At 45.1% G+C, this 23,944-nt stretch overlaps 1 protein-coding gene across 3 annotated transcripts in view; it reads left to right on the top strand.

The window, feature by feature from the left end:
* Rfx4 (regulatory factor X4) overlaps positions 1–23,944 on the top strand; it is a 156,031-nt gene that overhangs the window by 43,816 nt on the left and 88,271 nt on the right. For all 3 annotated transcript variants that reach the window (XM_047548259.1, XM_047548260.1, XM_047548261.1), the window contains 2 exons: positions 4,924–4,984; positions 18,189–18,312. In XM_047548259.1, coding sequence (XP_047404215.1) covers positions 4,924–4,984; positions 18,189–18,312 — 185 coding nt within the window. The remainder of the gene's footprint in view (positions 1–4,923; positions 4,985–18,188; positions 18,313–23,944) is intronic.

Below are 23,944 nucleotides of genomic sequence, written 5' to 3' on the forward strand. Positions count from 1 at the left end.
CTGTGTCAGTTCGCTTTGCTGTGACCCAAAGTCCTGACAAGAACAATTTGGAAGGAAAAGTTTATTTTGACTCACAGATTCAGAGGTTCAGATCATAGTTTGAGTTTGGCCAACTCCATACCTCTGGGCCTGAGGTGAGGCAGAATACCATGGCAGCGGGCGCCCAGTCCATGGCCACCAGGATGCAGAGGGGGTGGACGAGAGAAAGAGAGAGAGAAAAGGAAAGAGGTCACTCTCTTTGTTTGCCAGGGACAAAATATAACCCCCAAAGGCATGCCCCAGTGACCCACCTCCTCCAGTCACACCTTACTCACCTAGTTACCACCCAGTTCAGTGGATTAATCCACTGATTATGTTACACCTCTCACAATCCAGCTGTTTCACCTCTGAACATTCTTACATTGCCTCACACATGAACTTCTGGGGAACAAATCACATCTAGACCATAACAGGCCCTCCCGTGCTTCATGTTGAGTACATGTGCCTGTCTGTGAAGAGAGAATCTTGAAAGAAGACCAGAGGTTAACGGGATGAAAAGTTAACAGTATTCTCCTGTATTGAGAGGGTCTTAGGTTTTCAGAGAGTTATATTCCCTCTGTATTTTCCAAATTAAAAAGAAAAAGCATGTATTACTTCTTGTGAATAGAGAAAAATGTTGCTTGTAGAAACCCTGACCATTTCTTCCGGAGCACCAGCTCCCGTGTGAAGCTGTGATGTCCCTGGTGTGCGTCAGCCTCGCAGGGTCCTGGGTGGTGTGGTTGTCTTTGCCCGGTAACCTTCCCCAGGAAGCAGGCAGCCTCCCTTGCTGGCCGCCCTTGCTGGCCTCCCTTGCCCACCTCCAGCCCTGGGTCCCCACCGAGCATTGCTCTGAATGCCTCCTGGCCCGCGAGTGCCAGCCAGGGCAGCCCGTGCTCTCTCCTGCATCAAGCTCATTTCACTTGATCTGCCCTGTGACCTCCGAGGTCAGCATTGTATTATCCTCAGTCTTGAGACAAGGAACTGCCCTAAAGTGTGATCAGGACAGTTGGACTGTGGGCAGCGGCCCTCTGACTCTCCTCACTGTGCTGAGGCCACTCTGCTTCGGGAAGGTGACACCATCTCCGAGGTCCCCGGGTCTTTGTCTCTTGCCTCCACTATCCTGTCCCCGACTGCTTCCCATCTCCCTGCCATCTGGCTTCTGTCTCTGGCTCACTCTGGAGTCAGTTCAGTACCACTTCCTCCAGGAAGTCTTCTCTGATAGCTGCTGTTTTTATGCAGTTTCAGTTGGAAAACTGCTCTTTGCCTTCCTGAATCACAGTCACCATTTCTTATTGAACATGGCCTCTCTCACTGTTTTTCTCTTTCCCAACCAAACTCAAGGGCAAGAGTTTAGTTTGTGTGTGTGTGTGTGCGCGTGCGTGTGTGTGCATGTTAGGGATTGAACCCAGGGGTGCTTTACCACTGAGCCACGTCCCCAACCTTTTTATGTTTTGAGACAGGGTCTTACCAAGTTGCTTAGAGCCTTCCTAAGTTGCTGAGACTGCCCTTGAATTTGTGATCTTCCGGTTTTAGTCTCCTGAGTTGCTGGGATTACAGGCATGTGTCACCATGTGCATGACCAAGAATTTAGTTTCTTTGTCCTCAGTGTCTAGCTGGCACAAATTAGGTAATTAATAAATATTTTTTGAACTAAGTAGTATGATCTTTATAATAGCACAATATAATGACATTTTTATAGAGAGATGAGTCTGTGCCTTATTCATGGTTGATAAATTTTCGGGCTGATACCAGAATCTAGGTCATTGGTTACCTTGTCCGGGTTGACCAAAATGTTGAAGTTCAAAGATGCAGGGAAAAAATACCACCTGAAAGCAGAAAGTTTTAGGGTAAACAAAAATGTTAATTACATACCGGTACAAGGTAGATAAAGGTATATTTAGATTGTTTATATATTTTTCCTTTTAAAAATATAATTGATCTTTTTTTACAGACTTTTCTTTTTATTTGCTTAGTATAATTAGTACAGTTTCTAGGAGTTGGGTTTTGAGGCCAACTGACTGAACATTTTAGATGGCTCTCAATATTATTGACAAATAGCCTATCAAAAACATCATACCAGTAAACACTGTAAACAGGAACGATGTGACTGTCAGTTTTACTATGTAGAGAGAAGCACTAGGAGTTATCATTATTTAAAATTTGCTTTACTCTCAGAAATACAAGTAGTTCATGCCATTTGTTGGCTTCTTATCTCTTTGTGAGCAAGAGATGGACTGTGGTTCTGTGTGTTTATTTACCCATGATCTTGTGAGACCCACAAGTCATGCTCTTCATTAAACTGCCCCTCCCCCATAAGTCATTATGCTGCCCTTCCCCCGTAAGATTGGCTACTGCAGGCATAACTGTTTCAGTGCCAAGTGGAAGACACTGCCTTAGGTGACACGAGGAGGACTCGGATGCCACCCTGCCCACCTAAGTAGAGGAGATGGCTGTGGACAGAAATCATGACCCAGTGGCTAAATTATTCAACTGAGAAAAAAGTAATCGATTGTAGGACACCGCTGGGATCAGTGATTCCTGACTTAGTCTTAGGGAAGCTTCTGAGACGGGAGTCATCTGTTACAGGCTTAGAAGGATGAGAAACACCTAGAAGGAACTTCAAATTGACAAAGTAGCATAGACAGCTGTAAATTCCATGAGGTCTTTGACATTTTGACACTGAGAACAGCTGGCTGTTTGTATTGGTTAGAATGGTTTGGGGGCAAGAAAAGCATATCCACCTGAAAGAGTTTCATCAGCTGAGGAGCCTGTATTATCTCACAGGACAAAGAGGCAGCCATTTTTAGGGCTGCTTCATCGGAGGCAAGCAGGACCTTCAAGCCCCCAATCCTTCCCTGTCCTCCTCTCTGTCTTCCTTGGGGTTGACTTCGTGATCAGGCAGCTCCCTTCCCAATCCTAAACTTGCTGTGTCGCTCCCAATCTTGTGTCCTCTCACAGCTACATACAAAAATAGGTCAGACAGAGTCTCTCACCCATTCCACTTAATTAGGGAAATACGTTTTTCTCAGAAGCACTCAGAGGGCTTCTCAGGTGTGATTGGCCAGCATCATGTCACATGCCCCACCTAATCCAATCAGCACTTGATGACGTAGATTGATTATCAAAATTGGTTTAAAATGGCCCACATTCACCCACACCTCTCTAGGACTGAGAGGCGTTAACCTCTGGATGTGTGGGCCCCTCCAAATGGGGCTGTGTTCATAAGGAAGAAGGTGAGTATGTATGATTGTTGAATTCGTAGCCCTCTTTCCTGCCACACTGTTTAAGAGCAGACTTTTTAATCAGAATTATACCAACATCAATAAAATTTCCATCAAGAAAATATTTTCTGGATTTAACCTTATTGAGCTAAATAAAAGTTTTAGGAAAAATGTTCTATATAGTATATACCATTTTTGTATGACTTAAACTATTTCCATTAGTACCAATCCTTTCCCTTATAAATTTTAGAACAGAGATTGATTTCATTGATCTTTCCTATATATTAAATTTTGTTGATCATATTTGTGGGTTTTGACATAATTTGTTTCCTTTTGAGACTATTTGTTCTAATTATCTTGGGTCGAAGTTTGCAGATAAAGAAGTTATTTTGTATCGGCCATTCCTATCAGTAATCTTTGTTAGAAACTGACTAAGAGACTGACTATATGTAATCCATGATAAAATTGTGAGTGATTCCTCTGTGAGTGGCAGAGATGAATCTGTGGTTCAGATGGTTGTATTGGAGAGTTAGAAAACTAGGACCAAATCTGACCTGATGCCTGTTTTCATAGGGCTGCAAGCTAAGAATCTTTTTTACAAATCAGTTTTTACAATCTGTTTGATGATGAGGAACACTAACTGAATCCCAACAAAAAGAAACAATTCAATTCTTCTCAGTAATAGGCCTATACTATGAAAATTATACTCAGTGATGATTATTATTTTGAATTTTGTCAATCAAATTTCTGTGGAAATTTGTTTTGTATCTTATCCTGTAAATTCTACATAATATTCATTATTGATTTTGCCTTTTGGCCTGCAAACTCTGAAATATTTACTATCTGGTCATACACAAAAATGTTCGCTGGCCCCTGCCCTATTGTATGGCTACTGGATTCTTCTGCGAACTCACCATCCTCCACTACCTCTCTGCGCCTCTGGGGTCTCAGAGCACACGGTGAGCATCTTAGTCTGCTCAGGTTGCTGTAACAAAGTACCATAAACTGGAGGAATTATAAAGAACAGAAACTCACTTCACACAGTTCTGGAGGCTGGGCAGCCCAGGATCAAGGCACCAGCAGATCTGGTGTCTGGTGAGGATCCACTTCCTGGTTCACAGGTGAAGCTTTCTTGCTATGTTCTCGCATGGCAGAAGGGGTGAGGGAGCATTCTGGGGTCTTCTTCATAAAGGCCCTACATCCCGTTTCCACAGGCTTCACCTACATGATCTAATCACCCCTCAAAGGCCCCTCCCAATCCTAATCCCATCACCTGGTGGGTTAAATTTCAACATGAATTTGTGGGGGGACACATTCGTCCATTGCAGCAAGTGAGGTCAATTTGTTCTTAGGGTCAAAAGTTTGGAGTCCAAGGACCCGCTTTCCTTGAGAAACAGCAAATGATTAAGCACATCCACACTATCCAGTGGTGAAGATGCCATTCAGACTGATGCATGGTGTCAAATAAAAACAAAATTGACCTAAAAATTTTCTATAAAAGTCAGCTTCCTTTTTTTTTGTATTCAGGTATGATGAGTTGAATATTATAAAAGCCAAACTACTGTTTCAAAGCGTCACCATTGGAGGGAAACATTGCCTTTTAAAATGTGGGAGAGTGGAGAGGCCTTTGCCTTTTTCCTTCTGTTTCCTACTGAAGTTAGCTCCTTTTTCTTTCCTTTAACAGATGAGGAAAAAGAAAATAATAGAGCATCCAAGCCCCACTCCACTCCTGCTACTCTGCAATGGTAAGTTTCCATTCTTGGCAAACATGAAGAAAGCTGTAGATCTTCATATATGTAGGATAGGACACCGCGTCGATATTTTGACATTGTCATGATAATTTGATATGCAATAACCCACCTGAAATCTATTTAATTTTCTGGTATATGTAAAATGCTTAACTTAAATCTAACTTGGAGATTTACATTCTCATTTATTTTATTTGTGGGCACACTTGTTTTTCATTCCAAAACACTGGTAAGAACTGGATTCCACATGGATGTTATTCATTGATCTTAAAAGACTCCATTATTATAACTAATAATTTTGCTGCGAACTATAGAATAAGAGGTATTTTCACCCTTACCAATGAGCCCCAAAAGAATGAATAATCAATTAATAATTAATTACAACTATACAATTATTTTAACACCAGTAATATTAACAAAGATAATCCACTAGCATTGCTTTCTCTTTGATATTTGAATTTCCTAGACTTGATGACATATTTGATGATGGGCAAGTGGCTACAGTCACATTTGATATTTACAGATAAATTCTCTTCTAAAAGCTTTACTTGGAAATTACGTTGTGGTTTTGACACCAGAGCTCTCCGTGCCTGCGATTTGCCCTTCAGAGGATCTTGACAGTGAAGGCTGTTATTGCCCAGCAGTGCAGCCCAACAAGCTTAAAGGAATGAAGGAGAGGGAGAGAGAAGTGGGCAGGGAAAGGAACTAGTCTCTTTTGTGCCAGCTTCCACGTTAGGCCCTTTGTACCCACGCCTCATCTCCTTCTCGCAGTTCATGGTGATAGTATGTTGGGCCCATTTTACAGACGAGGAAGCAAAGCCGAGGCAGCTACATCATTTGCCTTAAATGAGCCATTAAGTGGGAAAGGCAGGAATCTGGCCAGGTCTCTTTAACTGGGAACCCATGCTTAGGAAGAAAGGAAGAGAAAAAGCAGGGAAAGAGGAGGGGGATGGTTCAGAAAAGGAAGCATATGGACTTGAATGAGAAAATCGTATTCTACTTTATAGTCCAATCCATGCAGAGGTGAGAGCCACGCATCATTCAGAGAAAGCGTTCAGGAATGGAACAGTCTCCTCCTTGGGTCTGAAAAGACAGGTTGTTTTGCCCCAAGAATAGCAAAGGTTGCTTTCAAGAGCTCCTTTCCCAACCTTATGGCTTCTTTCCATCACTTGTCCTTGTAAACTTTATCTCATTACATTTGCTGCTTTTTGCTTCATTTAAAATTTGACTGTACTTCTCAGATAGACTTTCCCCCATGCCCATCCCCATAATGCTAGGACACAGAATGAGGCATCTGGGTAAAGGACGTTGGGAGTGGGAGCTTCTAGAAATTGACAGACATTCTTGCTTTAATAAGCCAAGGTGCTGTACATTTCAGAATAAGACATTTGAAAAGGCTGCGAGAAAATGGTCTTGTTTGTGTCTGGTTTTCTGTGATTCTCTGGCATCTGCCTGGCAACAGTGAGGCTGTGGGTGCAGCCTCCGCAACTGACCCCAGGGCTGAGCTCCCAGCTCTGACGCGTGCCAGCGGTGCAGCCTTGGGCAGGGTCTTAACCCTCTGTGCCTGGGTGACTCCCCTGTGAAACAGGATGGCAATCGCCTCTAACGCGTGGTGTGGTCCTGATGGGGCAGTGAGCTATTGACGGGCTTGAACAGGGTCTGGCGTTCCGGGGTGCTCTCCCTTCTGAGGCCCCTAAGGACACCTGGTCACCTCCTTTCTGGCACAGCTAGTACTCCTGCTGTGCAGAATTCTGTTCAGTTGTCTGTCCTTCTAAGTGAAGGCTTACACAGCTCATCCCAGAAGATCATCCTCCAAGTCACAATGGATTGTTTTGTTTTCTAATACTACATTTGCTCTCCAGGACAAATCAGATGTGACGATGTGTACATTTTAGTCTTATTTTCATCAAAAGGTATCAAGGTGTTCAAAGAACTCAAGTTGTCCTCTGAAGCCCTTTATATTGCATATTAAGATAGGGTTTCTGTCATTAACTAGTTCAAGGAATGTTTACTGAGCACCTACTGTTTGCCTGGCCCTGTTGTGGGCTCTGGGAATGCAGAGGTGAGTAAGATAGGCTGAGAAGGAACTGAATGATAGACAAGGAAGGTGTCACCTAGAGGTGAGTGCTGTGCAGAGGCTTAGAATTGGATCCTAGGACAGCGTCACAGTGGCTGTTTCAGTTGAGCAGCGAGGGAAAGCTCCTCTGGGTGACATTCCAGTGGCTAGATATATGACATGCCCTCACTGACACCCCCACCCTAGGGAAATCAGGAGCGGAGGAACATTCCAGACAGGGAACAGCTTCTGCGAAGATTCTACTGCTGTAGGTTGGGCTCCCCAGACTCAAAAGCATGTGCATACAGGTGGTTTATTCAGAGGGTACACAGTGGCCACACCTGCGGAGGCAGGACGAGACCAGTGCAGCTGGGCTGCGACAAAGTTGGGATGGAGGTTCCAGCCCACCCGCAAGGAGTTCCCAGGCAGTACTGGCCTTCAGAGGTGACCCTGCCTGAGGCTCTGGGTTCGAGCCTTTATCCCCAGTCAAGCATGGAACTTGCGCGGCCCCCAGGGGGCGTGTTGCTTGGGAGCGGTGGTTCTCTTTACATCCTGCTGAGCGTAGCTTCCCGGGAGGGACTCAGCAACTGACCTCCCAGCCGTGGGGACCCAGCACACCACAGCATCCACTCTTCCAAGGAAGAGAGCAGGCCGCCCTTGTTCCAGCCACCACAAGAAGGTGGCCCGTGTGGCTGGAGCGTAGCATGAGGACAGTGATACAGATGAGGGAGGAGAGGTCGGCAGGGGAGGTGTATAAACAGTGGAAAGAAAATGGCCACATTTCTCTAAAGTTAGAAACAGAGATGCTGGAAGCCATGGTGGAGGCCATGGGACCTTCTCTGTAAAGTCCCTATGAGCAATTACTTTCCGGGTAAAATTCAAATATAGACACTTTCTCTCCAAAGGAACTAGATGTACCCTTAATTTCACAAGGACAAGTACATCACTTACAATGTGTCCCCTTTTTGCTCTGGCTGCCTGAGAGCTCAGAGATAAATCTGAGCTGAACTACCACTGATTTGATGTATCTCTGTAAATTCTGAGATGCTTACATTTTAAATCTCTTCTTTCCTTTATCTTCTTTTTTTTTTATTTTGTTAGCTCTTTAGAAAAAGTCAGGAAATAAGTACATTCAATAAATATGGGTGTTTGTTTGTTTGTTTTTCTTTTATTTACACAAGTAATGTATTTCCTCTCCAGGAAGTCCATCCATGTAGTATTGCATGGGGGATAGCAGCGGAACTGATTTTACCAGTGCCTTCTGGTGGACATTTAAGTCGTATCCAAATCTCATTTTTAGTATTACAAATTAGGTCCCAAAGATTACCTTCACATGTCCCCCCTCGCACACCTGGGGGAGTGTCTCTCAATGTCGGCATCAAAGAGTTGCTGTGTGTACGCACTTAAAATGCTAATGGGATGGGGCCGGAGTTGTGGCTCCCTGGTAGAGCGCTTGCCTGGCATGTGTGAGGCCCTGGGTTTGATCCTCAGCACCACATCTAAATAAATAAAATAAAAGATCCATTGACAACTAAAAAAATACTTTAAAAACGTTAATGGGTTTGCAAATCTGCCCATCAAATGCTTTACCATTTTATATTTTCACTCACAGTTCAAAGTACTTAAAAATTAAACAACAACAACAACAACAAAAAACTAGGACCCTTACTCCACAACAAGAATCTCATTCTCTGAGGTATTTATGTCCCTGTTGTCCCATCTCCATCCAGGGCAGTGTGCAGCATCAGGATGGCCCGGTGGTGGGGAAGGCAGGCCGGGAAGGACGTTGGCCTCCCCACCCTGGTGCCAGCCTGCTAGGGCCGAGCTCTTGGGACATTTGGCTTGTCTTTGGAGTTGGGGCTCTTGCTTCTCCTCCTTCCCACTCCTTGCCCCTGCCGCCTCCCCACCGCCCTAGAGACAGGCCCCTCTAAGAACAAGTAAAACGGCAGCCAGGCAGACTAAAATAATCATGGCCACGTGATCCGGAGGCCGCTCCCAGCAGAAAACAGGCAAATATTGTCAAATGCCTTCTGCCAAACACTTTCCAGCATCCTCGGTCACGAGGGTTAGTAAATCCCAACTCGCTGGGGACAGTAAGCGCTGCTGGAATCCGGCTGCACAATAACCTCTATTCACACAGAGAATTTCAAAATGGAAAGCAGCCTGTTTAGCCATCCTGGCCCACTGGCCACCAGTGCCCATCCCCCTCTGTGGCCCGCCTCTCACACACCCCAGCATGCCTGCGCACCTTCAGGTGGGGACAGTTTTCCTCTCAGCAGTTTGAAGAGCAAGTAGGCTTTCCCCCCAAAATTAGAGGAGAGAAGGTCAAAGTGTCACTTTCTTGGTAGGGGTGGGGAGGGAGGCTTTATTTTCCTTTTGAGAATGTAAAAATGAACCCTTTAGTGGTTGACAAGATGTCCATATTTCAAATTTACACGAGACAAAATAAATGTACTGCTTCTCTTTAAGATGTCCTCAGAGGTCACAGGTAGGAAATTGGGCCTGGCACTGTAGTAAAGAAGCATGTTGAAGTCTGAGACCAGGCCATGGCTCCTAGGCCTCGCTCACTGGACGCAGCCAGGCCCTGGCATTTCTGACTTAATTCTTTACTCAACAGTGATCCAACTGACGTAATATTTGCCTTCAGAATACAAGTTAGGCCACAGGATTCCCAAGAGGAAGGCTGAACATTTTTAGCTCTGAATACAACCGGGGGGCCCCCATGCCAATAGGTGTGACTGAGTCCCGCTGGCAAACAGCCCCGGAAGGAGAAAGGCAGATGGAGGGGGAAGGCGCAAAGGCTCAGGGGCTTGGAGCAGGAGATGCCTGCCGAAGAGCAAGGTGCTTTTCAGAATGACCATGGTGTTTTGGGCTGCAGGTGAAAACAGGAAATGGTAAAGCATCCCATAGGAGGCTTTGCAGGCCCACTAACGTTTTAAGCGTGTGCACGAGTGGTTCCGTTTTTCGATGCCAACGCTGAGAGACCTGCCCGCAGCGTGCAGAGGGGTGCATGTGGAGCTGTTCTTTGGGGCCCTGTTTGTAACAGCATCGTGGAGTGGAGGTGGATAGACAGGGAACGTGCGGAAGGGAAGATGGAAGAGGCGGCTCATGGTAAGGAAGGTGCAGCTCGGCTTTGATGCCACCAGAGCTCCCGGCTGAGAGCCGCAGACTGGGCCCCACAGAAGTGTTGACAACCGCTCAAAACCTGCAGCCCTGCTTTTAGACAATGCCTAGTTGTTGTTGTTTTTTTTTTCAAAATAGCAATAGTAATAATGCACTTGAATAGCCCAAAACTGAGCAGAACCTAGTTAAGTCCAGACCTTTCTGGAACACTAACTCAGTCAGCAATAGCCAAATCTGGAAGAGGGATTAGATTGCCCTGGGTTCTGATCAGATTCAGTCATTGCAAGAGCAAAAATCTCTGATTTAGTTCTTTGCTCTACATTGGCCAAATCCACAGGTTCAGGACACACGGGGACTGTGCCCAGCTCCTCAGGTAATGTGCTAGCCAGCTTTGGGTCACCGTGAACAACGAACCTGACAAGAACAATTTAGAAGGCTGCGGATGTAGCTCAGTGGCAGAGTACTTGCCTACCATGTGCCAAGTCCTGGGTTCCATTCCAGTACCACCAAAAAAAAAAAAAAAAAAAAAAAAAGAAAAGAAAAGAAAAAAAGAAGAAGGAACTTAGAAGAGGAAAAATTTATTTTGAGCTCATGATTTCAAAGGTTCAGTCCTTGGTCATCCAACTCCATTGCTGTGGACCCAAGATGAGGCAGAATATCATGGCAGAAGGGCAGAGCAGAGGAAAACTGTCCAGCTCAGGACAGCCAGGGAGGGGAGAGAGCAAAGAGCCGGGACAAGATATATAATTCCTAATCCCCAAGGGCATGCCCCCAGTGACCTACCTCCTCCAGCCACACCCCACCAAGTAATCCATTCAAGTTATTGGTCCATCAAATGGATTAATGCACTGATCAGGACACAGCTCTTATAATCTCATCATTTTTATCTTGGAACAATCCTTCATTGTCTAAAATGTACTTCTCAGGGGGACATCTCACATGCGAACCTTAACAGGTGATGTCACTGGCCAATTCAGTTACTCCTCATGAAGCCCCTGCAGACTAGGCTGGACTGTCATGGTCATGGCTACTTACCAGTGGGGATACATCCTGAGAGCTGCGGGGATAGGCAGCTGCATCTGTGTGAGCATCGCAGAGTGCACTCCACAAACCCAGGTGGTGGCTCTTCACACCTGGGCTGTAGGAATGTGTATGTGTACACGTATGTATGGGTGTATGCATACACATGTGTTAATCAGAGCCTATTGCTCCCAGGGTCACGATAAACAAAATAACACAAGATTGAATCAAGCACAGGAGAAAATGATGCCATTAAGAGATGCAGTAAACACAAGACCTTTGTGGTCGCTGGTTGTGGGACAGGGCATGCTGCTTTACAGTGACCTTAGAAGTAGAAGGATACACTCTAAAATGGTGACGAAACTATAGTATAGCTAATACATAAACTAGGAACTCAGCCACGTGTGATCATCAAGTATTACTGACTGTGCATGATTGCATACCACTGGCACCAGCAATAGCGGTATTCAGGTCTATCATGACCTTATGGGACCACCGTCATATGTGTGGTTCATTGTTAGCTGAACTGTTAACCACATGGCATGTGACAGTACCTCTGTTTAAGGAGGAGGAGACCGAGGTGGTTGTCTGAACACAACAGAAGGTCACAGTCCCACTCTTCCTAAGGGGACAAAATACCTGATCCCCAAGAAGACCTCCAATAACAAGGAGGCCAGGCCAGCAGAATTCCTGGAAGAAGTCTGGGGGTCCACCCAAACATGCTTCTGATTGACTTGTCTAACCAGCAGCAATTCATGAGCGTAACTGTTGTCGTTTATTAAAATGGATTTTAAGAAATTTGTTTCATATTGTTTGGGCCTTGTATGGAGTCAGCCTTAACTTGAATCAAGCTAAACACCACCATGTAGGAGTTTATTGTCTGTTAGTTCCCACCTTCCTTGGGATAAATTGCCAGCTTCTTAAAGGAGGGGACAGGAGTGGTGTCTTCTTGTTGGCATTCTGCAGTGCCTGGCACATAGTAGATGCTCAGTAAATATATGCTGACCAACCAAATGACTGTCAGACCCAAACATACAATGAGAGCTTTGGAGGCATCTTGGCTTAAGTCTACTCCACCCTGTGACTTTGGGCAAGACTCTTTCTCTCCCTGACCTCCACTTCTTCCTCCATATCATGGGCATGACATTACTCACCTTGAGCGGGTAGTGATAGTGAATATGAATGTCACATAGTGGGAACTTCTGATGCCCAGGAAGGGAGCTGGGCTTATGTTAAGAGGGAGCCGGTTGTTTTGCTGCAGTGTTGGGATGAGCCCAGGGCCTTGTGCATGCTGGGCAAGTCCTCTACCACTGAGCTACAACCCCATCCTCTGTCGATGGGCTTAGACTTGCCCTGATTGCTTACCAAGTTCTTTCTTTTCTTTTTCATAGTTTACAGTCTCAGATCTCTGTGAAAAGCTATTATTAAAAAAATTATGTTGACTTTTGGTAAAATACAAGAAAAATGTCAGTTCTAGACCTGTCTACAAGGACTTTGAGAAGTGGATGCTTAGAACATACAGCTCTGTACACACGTGAGAAATTACAGGTTTAACCTGAGGACAGGCAGGGCTGTGGCGGTCGGTGCCAAAACATTTGTTCTTCATTGTCAAATACCCACATGAAGCTTCCTCTGTGCATCCCAGGAGGCTGCACGCTGAAGCCCTTGAGGACCCCTTAAAAAATGCACGCCTCAGGTCATGACTCACGCGAGCTAGCAGACCAGCTCCATTATCTCTCCATAATGGGACAGGCTCAATTCAAATATGATCAAGTGGTTAAGCAGAAGCTAAGAAAACAGAATAAGTCAGGAATTTTTTTCGTGATCATTAAAAAAAAAAAAAAAATCCAGGTATAATGGAGCATTGTGCACCGTGTCAGACTAATGATGTCCTCCAAAAGAGGCAGAAAGGGAAAATTTCATCATCAGATATGAAGAGAAGTAATTAACTGCTTTCTCACTGCTGTGCCTTGGTCAGGGAGCGGACATTCCAATTAGCACCCCCGGCACACGCACGGCCTCTGGATTTTGTGAGGTGGTTTGGGGAAAGGTGTCAGGATGCTATTCCTGTAGAAACCCATCGAGCCTCGCAGGTGCCCTTCCTCGTCAATTACATCCATCCATTCATACAGCTTATTAAAATGCTTCATAGTCATAAGCCGCCTGGCTACTCCGAGGCTCAGAAGCTTCCATAAGAAGAACAAAACGTGGTGGAAATGTCATTACTTGGAAGACCCTGGCCCTTGACAGGTAACTGCTTCATTAGCTCAGCCGATGTGAACTGTGACTTACACACATCGGATTCAAATAGTTTGTTGTTGCTATGGGCTCATTTAATGTGGCGTATTATAACCAGGATCTTGTATTGTAATCTTGATCTCTTGGCCAGATTTAGTGAACAAATAGGTCACAAGAACAACAAAAAGGAACTCAGACACAGGCGTAAGTCATAAATAATGGATGAAGAGCCAGGTGTTTACCTGAGCACCCATGCTCTCTGACACTACATTTGAAGGTATTTTCCCTCCAGAAATGCCCAGGGGCATTTTTAATCCTAAGAATGGATTCCCAAGCAACCACTCAGCCCCATCAGGAACCTGAGATCTTGCCTTCCCACCAACTAGGAGTCCCTCTGTTACCTCTGTCACCACAGCCACTACTTCAGTTCATGCCCATCCTGTCTTCCTGAGTTCTTACCATAACTCCTCACCATCCCTCCATTCATTCATTCACAAGTACCATTTAACCGGATCTTGCTAGTCTACCTTGGCTCACTACCATGGAGGTGCAGAGTGACTTTCCAAAGGAAAAATTGACCATGTTGCTCCCATGCTTAAAAAAAAAAAAAAAAAAAAAAAAAAGGAACTGGCTATCATTTCAAGGAATCATATGGAAGATGATTTCTGAGTGGTTTGAAATCCATATTTGTTGGCTACATTCATGGATTCTCTGACAAACATGAACTTCAAGAAATCATCAGCACAGAGAAGCAAAAGGGGATACTTTCCTCCTCCCACAGCACATCAGGCACCAGGCTCCAGCTGCCCAGCTGTTCTGTCTATGCCTTAGGCTGGAAAATGTCCCACACTACGAGGATCTAAAGTGTTGAAACAGATCCTTCTTTATGGTGATTGCTAAATGACACACTGAGCATAAAATGCAACCTATGAAACTTGGAGGGGTGTTGCTTTTATTTTTGGTTTTTAGTTTTTGACATTCTTTTATCTGCAACCCATTACCAACAAATAGAACCTATTAAACTTTAAGTTAATATTATTTTTGCTATCAATGACATTATTATTATTATTGCTTCCCAGAAACACTCAGGTCTTCCTGCCTCTGTGTTCTGGTTTAGCTATTAGGTGTCACCCAGAAGCTCATGTAGAGACAGTGTAAAAAAGTTTAGAAGTAAACAATTGGGTTATGAGCGCCTTAATCTAATCAGTGCATTGATCTGCTGATAGGAATTAACTGGGTGGCAACTATAGGTAGGGTGTGGCCTGGAGAAGGTGGGTCACCGGGGGCATGTCTTTAGGGTATATATTTTATCTCTGGAGAGTGGAGTTCTTGCTGTCTCTCTGTGCTTCCTGGTGGCCAAGTCCAGAGCTGCTTTCCTCTTCCACCATGATATTCCCCCTCACCTTGAGCTCAGCAATGGAGTCGACCATCTATGATCTGAGACCTCTAAAGCAGTGAGCACCAAATAAACTTTTCCTCCTCTAGAATTGTTCTATAAGGTCTCTTGGTCACAGTGGTAAAAGAATTGTCTAAAACACTCTGAGTTTTCACTTTTTCAATCTTCTCTGAGTAGCACTCCACTGTCCTCTTCTGAAGATAACATTTTTATAGCAATCCCTAACTGCCAGTTGTGTTATGCCAACCCATATTCATTTGTGGAGCATTTAAAGTCTCCATAGCCCCCCAGGGATGTTTCCTTTTAGATATCCCTTCACAAATCCTCCTTCCCATTCAGACCCCCGTCTCCATGTCTCCATTATCCAAGGCCCGTGACACGTTTGTGTCTCATTCTTGCTGTTCCTCTTGCCAGGAACCCCCTGCAGCTACCATGGCAGAATACCACAGAGGTTTCACGTGAGACAAACTCTTATTTCCTGACTGTATTAGCAATGAGTTGCTCTCTCTGAGCCTCAGTTTCCTAGTCTGAAAGACAGATACAATACCTTCCTCATGTGGTCATTGTGAGGATCAGATGAGGTCATGGCTACCCAGTGCCCAGCACCTAGTAAGAGCTCACCAAATGCCAGTTGTTGTTTGTTGTTACAACATTTCAACCCCAATTCCTCTATGAAACTTTATCTACTCTCACCTACACACAGTTTTCCCACCTTCAACTGTACCTATGGTCAGGAGTTCAGAGTACTTAAATATTCTTATTTCTTGTGTGTAATTCTCTCCAAATAAAATGCAAAGTGAACTAGGACATAGGTCATGGCTTATGCCAATACAAGTGCTTACAGGAGCCAGACAAGGAACAGAAAATAGACTTGGTGTAAGAAAAACAGGGAGGAGTGAGGACTCTGGCCAACTCCAAGGCACATCTAACCACGGCCAATTGTTGTCATGCGGGAATATGGGTCCAGGGTTGCCAGATCTGTTTTTTCACAAGAAGCCAGAAATCCAGATTCTTATGTGAAATGTCCTGGATTTTAAAAGTCGGGTCAATACTGTTCAAACAAAGCACGTCTGTGAGACCCCAGTTTGTGAAGACTGCATTATTCCACTGGCCTCTATGAGTTAGCGCCTAGGCTGGTTATTTGGACCCCTGAACTTGTTTATAGAACAGGAATACTGTGAATGGCAGGCGGGGGTCCAGAGTAACCTCACAGGCTGGGTTTCACCCACACTGGACTTGTCCTTAGTACAGTTCTAAGGAACTATTTTCTGTGTGAAACCTGTTTCCCATAGGGAAACCCATCTAGAATACCGATTTCTGATTTGGGGACCTATACACCAGAACGTAAACCTTTTCAGGACAGGCATGTTTCATTCACCACTACTTCCTAATGTCAAGAACACTACCTGGCACCCAGCAAATATTTGTTGAATTATAAATTAATCATGTCTTTGTCCATCTGTCTACCACTAATTTGTCCATTATTTGTAAGCAAGGACTATCTTGCTCACCAAGATATCTCTAAAATCTGGCAGGTGATGAGAGATCAATAAATATTTCTCAAATGAATAAATGACTGAAATAACCTGTCCATCCTTCATTGAGCATCTGTTATGTGCCAAGGAATATGCTAGACTTCAAAGATTCAGAGGTGACTCAGACACTATCCCAGGCTCAGTACATTTGGTCACCTAGAAAGGAAAACACAAAACCATTTCTTGGAATATTTCTGAAAATCATCAGTGATCACTCAGTGTTCCTTCCCCTTCCTAGAAGAGGTGGCAATGGACGAAATGATTGGGACCACTCAGCACTTTACCCAAGTGTCCCTAGGGTTGTATTCGTACGTGGAATTTCAATATGAAGTGATTGAAATGATTTTTTTTCAACCACATGTTGGAATGAGCTGAATGGGCACTGCCCTTTCAAGCGGGCACCTTGGGAGGCCGTGTCCTCATTCCACTTGCGTTACGACAGCGCTGGACCACTTCTTTGGCAAGTGCTCTCAGAGAGTTTGAAGCCACTTGAGGACATTTATTTCATTGCTTTAGAGTCATGCCTTATTCCACCCCCCCCCCCAAAAAAAAACCATTTGGGAGGAAAGGACTATTTGTCACTTTATCCCTGAAATTTGGTTCCAAATGGCTTTGGGTTGATTTCTAAAATCCAATTCATGATCAAAGGAGAAATCTTTTCAGTTGGTGAGTTGATTGAGTGGTGTATGCCCCAGGCCTTGAAGGCAAGGTCCAAAGAGAAATTCCCAAACTGTCAAGTGCCACAGCAGTTTTACTGGAAGAGGTGTTCAACCTTCCAACATAGAAGTCTATGACAGTGGACACAGGATTCATTTGAATGCCTAACTTTGAGGTGTTCAGGTCAAAAATTTAAAAAAAAAAAACTTTATCAAGTTTTCTTTTAGATCCCCAATATCCCAGAGTGTGGACAGATGGGAGCCTTCAATGTTTACGGAGATGAAATGTGAATGATAATGAGGTTCCTGTGCCTTTGCCTAAGTGTGCCAGGCACCATGCTAATGCACGTCGCACGTGATCCTGTTGGACGTAGGTTACCTTAGCAGGCAGTTGCAAATTGCCACCTCCAAAGGGAGATTGGGGCATGAGGTTAAGTAACTTGCCCAAGGTCACCATGCCAGTGAGTGACAAGGCTGGGATTTGAATCCAGTTAGAGAGCTCTCTCCTACAGAACCCCTAACCTACACTCGTTAAGAAAGTATTGGTTACAGAGTCATGAATTCTAACACAGCAGAGGAAAAGGTGATCCTAAAATAATCAAGGGCTCACTTCCCTACTGTGACTCTAACCCTCCCTCCAGTCACAGAGTTAGCATCTGTCCAGCTCTGCAACCTCTACCTGGGCATCTTCTTCCCCAGACAATCAATCCCTCTTTGCTGCTCTTGCCAACCAAGACACTCCAAGATGGTGACACCAGTACCCTTTGACTTGTACCCATTAGAAACCGTTCCACACAGTGGATGTGTGTTTGAAGCCTGGCTGCGTGGGGTGCCAGCAATATCCTGAATAGTTTTGGCGTCTGGGGGCACCTGATCTAGCCAGAGTGCATCTAGGACAATGAGAGTAAGGAGCAGAGGGTCTAGGATTTTGGGCTGGAAAAGTGGGCTGGGGTCATACCCAAAGGGGCAGTATTCTGATCCTGATTAGTGCAAGGTCACTAATTCCACACGTGACCTCGCACAGCTTGCTTTGTCTTCCTGAGTCCAGTTTCCCCATCTATAGGAGGAGAGTGACTTCTGACGTCTGCCCAACTCCTGAGGAGGACTGGAAAGAAAGAACACCTGCTGCTTGGAGAAGGCGACACATTTGTCACTCACTGGGCATTTTTTTCCCTAGGTTGGAGGAGAACTATGAGATTGCAGAGGGCGTCTGTATTCCCCGCAGTGCCCTCTATATGCATTACCTGGATTTCTGTGAGAAGAACGATACCCAGCCCGTCAATGCCGCCAGCTTTGGGAAGGTGAGTCCAGCCTCACCTGGCTGATCCGGACCCCACCCCATTCCCCCCAGCAACTTCGTGTAATCAACACACAGTCTTTAAGCATTTTAAAGTATCTTTGTTCTTATCTGTCGACGTTATCAAGATAAATGCTTTGCTGTAATATTTCCCTGCGAAAATTTCGAACAATTTTAACAAAGCAATACCAAATCAAATACCAAAGCAAAGTAACACCAAAGTACTTGGTAATAGTTCGCTTTACAAGTTTTCAAACAATTGAGAAATGGTTTAAAGTTAGAAATGAATTTCTCACTTGAATTTCTTCTGTATTTAATTTGTACAGAGTTACTTCTGAGTGGGAAATATTGAACTCACAAGTGTATTAAGTGTATTTCAGTTGAGTCTGGGTCAGGTAAACTCCTTGGCTTAGTTAAGTGAATACTTTGGAGAAACTGGGAAATGGCCCTGTATCATTAGATTGGAGGTTTGGGAGTCCTTAGCTGGGAGTAAAACTATCTGTAATGTTACTGGGGCCTGACTCTATCTATCATATGATAAAAACATATTCTTCGCTTAGGGCTGTGTGTGCAAAAAATTATTAGCCCTGACCATTCCTATTGAACAGGTCAATGAAAGCTGTTGGTGCATTCTTTAAGTCTGATCATCTATTTGCTTAATGGCTAAGTGTCTAGATGTTACACCAAAAAAAAAAAAAAAAAATCCCATTAAACTCTTCTTCCTTGTATTAGCTCTTTTTTTTTTTAATTAACTTTTTTAAGAACTATAACTTTAGTGCATCTGCTAACAAGAAGTAGCAGGTTTGATCTGCCCCCTGTTCTTTACCAGTTTTCTAAAGACAGACTAACCAAGGACTGAAATGGCAGAAAGAGGCCAGTGCATAAGTTTCAGGAATTCCCCCTTCAGATCCCCAACAGATAGATAAATCATCAACAGGAAAAACAAAAACAAAAGCAGTGTCAGGTCCGAGCCAAACACATTGGGGAGTTTAAAAACCGAGTGACTGAGAACTGTCTTCATTCAGCGAATGGGGAAGACGCTCTGTGTGGACTCAGGGAGGGAAGAACATTTTTGTGAGGCGTTATCACTATTTCTCCAAGCTGAAAGAACTTTTTAAAAAGTCAGTGGAGAAACCACCTTTACTCTTTCTTTTATTCATTCTTGAGTCCCTTAGTGTTGACGAGATGGCCCGAGTGGCAGCACCGTGGTAACTAGTGGTGGGGGTCCCAGGAAGAAACGCAGCCCGGGCTCTGCTGTGAAGGGCTCAGTCCGGCAGGCAGGGGGAGGAAGTGCACACTGTGAGTGAGTGTCACACCAGCGCTGCTCCAGGTGTCGTGGTCCTAGAGTTATCTACACATTCCTCATAGCAGCCACCATGGAGAGGCCAGGAAAGGTCTCTTACATGTGGATGGAGGGGCCAGTTGGGTGAGCCAGAAGACCAGGAATCTTGATTCTTCTGGACTCGTCACTCAGCCTCTCAGCCTGTGCTGCCTCCACTTCCTCATGGGGATGTTGCAGGGTCCAAGGGAGGTGACGTCGGTAGATGATGGACCGTACTTTCACTCAGTCATCTGGTAACTCAGGTATTTAAGTGCCGTCACAACTGTTGGTCTTATGAATTCTTCACAAGATGCTGGTGCACAGGTGTAAACACACATTCATTAGCTTAGATTCTGGAAAAAGAAAAAAAAAAAAAACTTGTACCATTTTTAGAAACTTTAATTTGCCTATGTAAAGGCCCTCCATTTCTTTTTTCTCAAATACTCTGTATCCCTAATGTCAGCCTGGGGTTTCCTGGACCTCGTTCGTGTTCCAGGTAAAACTGATTGAAGTCCATCCCTCCCCATCAGCACCCCACTTCCATGCCCACTGCAGCTCTCAAGTCTGTCCAGGATTTCAGCAGATTCCAAGAGCTGACATTCTCAGCATCACTTTGACTTGCGACTCTTCCTTCTGTGCAGGTCACCTCTCTCTACCCCTGTGCTGTCATAGCCACACGTGGCTATCCGACTCACTTAAAGTTACACAAAATAAAAACCCAGCTCATTGGCAGGCCCAGTGGCCACATTTCATCTGCTCAGTAGTTACCTGTGCCCGGAGGCTTCCATATTGGATGGTGCTCTTTCATCACAGAAGGTTCTATTGAACAGCCCTGTTCCACCCCATGGGGATGGAACATCCTCTCTGTTCTTCGTGAGGCAGTCCACAAAAGTAGACTGAAGTTTGCAGGGAGTTTGCCATGCCAGACAGGGACCAGGGACAGGCATCCCGCCTCTGCCAATTTTCTTCAGGTTTCCATGACAGTGGAGGTTTACTGGTCCTCAACTTGTTCCCATCTTTGGTCCCAACCCTTCTCTGTTACCTCCCTCTCCTCCTCTTGCATTCCTTTCTCTCCCTCATTTTCTCTCCCCTACCAAATTTCTTCTCTTCTTGTGTCCTTGGTTTCTGCTGACATCTTTGCCCACATACATGCCTCACTTACCCCAAATGACTTTTCAAGCTATTTTTCCAAACAATAAGTTCCTCCCTAAAAAGAATTGCCAGTTGCTTCCAAAATGGTCATTGAAAAAGGCATCCAAACTGGGTCTTATCTTCAGTCCAAAAGCAAATTCTTACTCTAATGGTAATAAAAGCATAAATGCAAATGCTCTTTGCAGCTGCCTCACTATCAATTTGAAATGCACCAGAATTGGGGCTGTCCTTTCAGCTGCAGAGGAGAGAAGGTGCCTGCTGAGGGTTTCCAGCGGGAGCTTGTTGAACTGGAAGCCCAGGTCTGTTTACCTTTCCTGAGGGGCCCAGCGTCCTGCAGCCTCCGTCTCCTCAGGGAGAGGCACCAGTAGTTCTGAGAGGGCTTGGGGTGCAGTGGTGGACATCCCTTCCTTGAGCAGAGCCATCCAAACTCACGATTCATCCACAAACTCTTAGCTCAGAGCAGGTGAGATCCAATATTTTGGGTAGTTTTTAGAGAGAAAATATATCCATAGTAGTCCCCGTTCAGCTTGCCCATGGGCTGAGGTGACAGTGCCAGTGTTGTCCCCGGGTCCTGACTGGGACACTGCTCTTGATGAAGTGGATGGCAGCAGGTGATTCTCTGCAAGTTCTGAAATGTAAATCCCTTTTCCCAGTCCACGGTCACACGTCTTAAAACTGGCTTCCAGAAATGTTGTGTTGACCTTAGTCCCAGAATTAATTTAGGAAGTACAGGAAACACCAAAGCTTCAAGCTAGACCAGCGTCACACCTGCTTTTGTTGTTGGCTGTGGTGACGTAAGGTCACCGGGCTTGGAGGCACTTAACTTTTCTGAGCTCCCATTTCCTTACCTTTAGACTGGATTAGTCCCTCACCAAGCTACTCTAGGGATAAAACTAGACAGTGCTTATGAGACCATTGTTCAAAATTGTGACATGCTCTGCCAGTGGAAGAAATGACCGTTGTCTAAAATTGGTCCCACCTTATCCCACCTCCCGTTTCCTTACAGTGTCGCCATGCTTTGTCTTTATAGTTGTCACTACATGAACCATCCTCCCATATTATATATACATACACACATGTGCCTACATTTTATGTGTATGTGTATGTGTATACACATATATATTATCTATCTGTATGTGTGTGTGTGCATGTGTGTGTGTGTAAGACAGCTACCTATCCCTCCTGCTGCTATAGACTCGTCAGGTTGAGAAAAAATAGTAAATGTGTGTCCATGTGTGTTTGTATGTGTGTGTGACATATATATGTATATATCTATGTGATATTGTGTCATTAGTTGCTTTACCTGTCTCCTTCCCTGGAATGGAAGCTCCACAGGTCTTTCTCATTTTATTAGGTATCCCCAACACCCAGGACAGAGGCTGGCACCTAAAAAGCCCTCAGACCCTTGCTAAAGGTTGACTGACTTACATTAATGCTGCTTGCCAGGGACCATGGAACTCATTTACACATATGTGAACATGTCCAACCTGGGTGAGAACCATGGATATGGGAAACTGATCCCGTATCCCTTTCCAGCAGTCCCTTTACTGAGTAGGGAGGGGCTGGCCAAGGCTTACACATGGAGACGGCTGCTTTGACTTTGAAGTGCTGCCTCTGAAACTCTAACTCCTGCTCCGCCTTTGGATGACACAGAGGGAAATCCCACGGCCCAAGTCCCCTGTTCAGCCATCACATCTGTCTTGGTTGAACGATTACGGCTCATTGGGGCTATTAAAGTCCAGTGGAGCCCAGTGTAAAACCTCCGAGTTGGAGTCTCTGCTGTCCGGTGGCTTGGGATTTGCTCTGGGAAAGAGATTGGGGTTGGCCAGGCTCTTCCTTCTCTGGCTTCTGGGGATGAGGGATGGAGACTGTGGAGGAGGGGTGGGGAGGAGGGAAGGGAACAGGAGCCAGCCGGGGCCCCTCAGTGCCGCTCCTGGCTGAAGTGTCCTGGCATGGGTGTGGAGGGTCCCTGTGGCTCTGGTCACACTGCTGAAGGGTTGTGTTCTCTAGCCCACCTCCTGCTGCCCCCACCCTTGGGCTGCTCTGGCCCCTCGGTGACTGGGGAGTCACCCTGCAGCCCAGGCGTGGGAGGTTTGGGGCCAGCTCACTGCACTTCCAGTGTTAATGCTCTGCTTCTTAGAGACGCTCAGAGGAGCCCAGCAAGTGTGACTGGTGTGAAACAGGCTCACTCAGAGAAGCATAAACAGAAAATCGCTTTGCTGTGTTCACAGTTTGGCTCCGGCTATCCTCTCTCCGTGAAAATTGAAGATGTTGTGACAGATTTAAGAGCTTTTTGCTTTTTGATTAATTATAAGAACAAGCTTCTTCTCAATAATTTAGGCTCTCTTTTGGGCATTAAAACTCCAGATCAGTTTTCCAATTTAAAACTGACCTCACATCCACTTCAAAACTCCCCCTCCCTCAGTTCTGCTGGCCACAGTCTGGGGCCTGCAGTGAGGGAGGGACATGCTTTGATCTGCTGTCCCTGACCTTTCCTCCTGCCACAGTTCCTCCAGGTTCCTCAGGTTGAGAAAAAACACTTCCCAAATATAACCCTAGCTTTCCCACAAAAGCAGCAAAATAAACTTTTAGAGAACAACCAAACTATAAATTGAAACAAACATAAGGTAACAGGAATCAAGATTAGCATACACAGGACATCATACCCAGCTAAGTTGCCTAAGCATGAAATGATTTATAAATAGACAATTCGTTTTTTTACGAACCCAGGACCTTGCACCTAGTAGGCTAGCACTCTACCACTGACTTATAGCCCCAGCCTTAGTAGGCAGTTCTTTTTAACAGATGATAAAAGTGTCTAGCTCTAGAATGCAACATTCAGAGTTCTCATACAATTAGTGAACCTTGGCTTAGGGCTTTATGTGTACCTGGCACTGTTCTAAGAACTTTTCATGTCACTTTCATCTAATCCTCAAGAACCCTCTAAGAGGTAGGTACTGTTGTTATTCCCATTTCATGGATGAGTAAATGAGTACCAGAGAAGTTAGGGGGCTTGCTCAAGGTCACCCAGCAAGTAAGTGGTGGGTTCAGGATGTGAACCTGGCAGGCCTGGATCCAGATTCCTTGCCCTTAACCATCTCATGGACACAGAATGAGTTGTTTCCGATAGAGTGGGTATGTGTGGAGGAAGGTTTTATGCAAA

Source organism: Sciurus carolinensis, chromosome 4 (genome assembly GCF_902686445.1).
Source record: "Sciurus carolinensis chromosome 4, mSciCar1.2, whole genome shotgun sequence".
NCBI classification, from domain to species: Eukaryota; Metazoa; Chordata; class Mammalia; order Rodentia; family Sciuridae; genus Sciurus; species Sciurus carolinensis.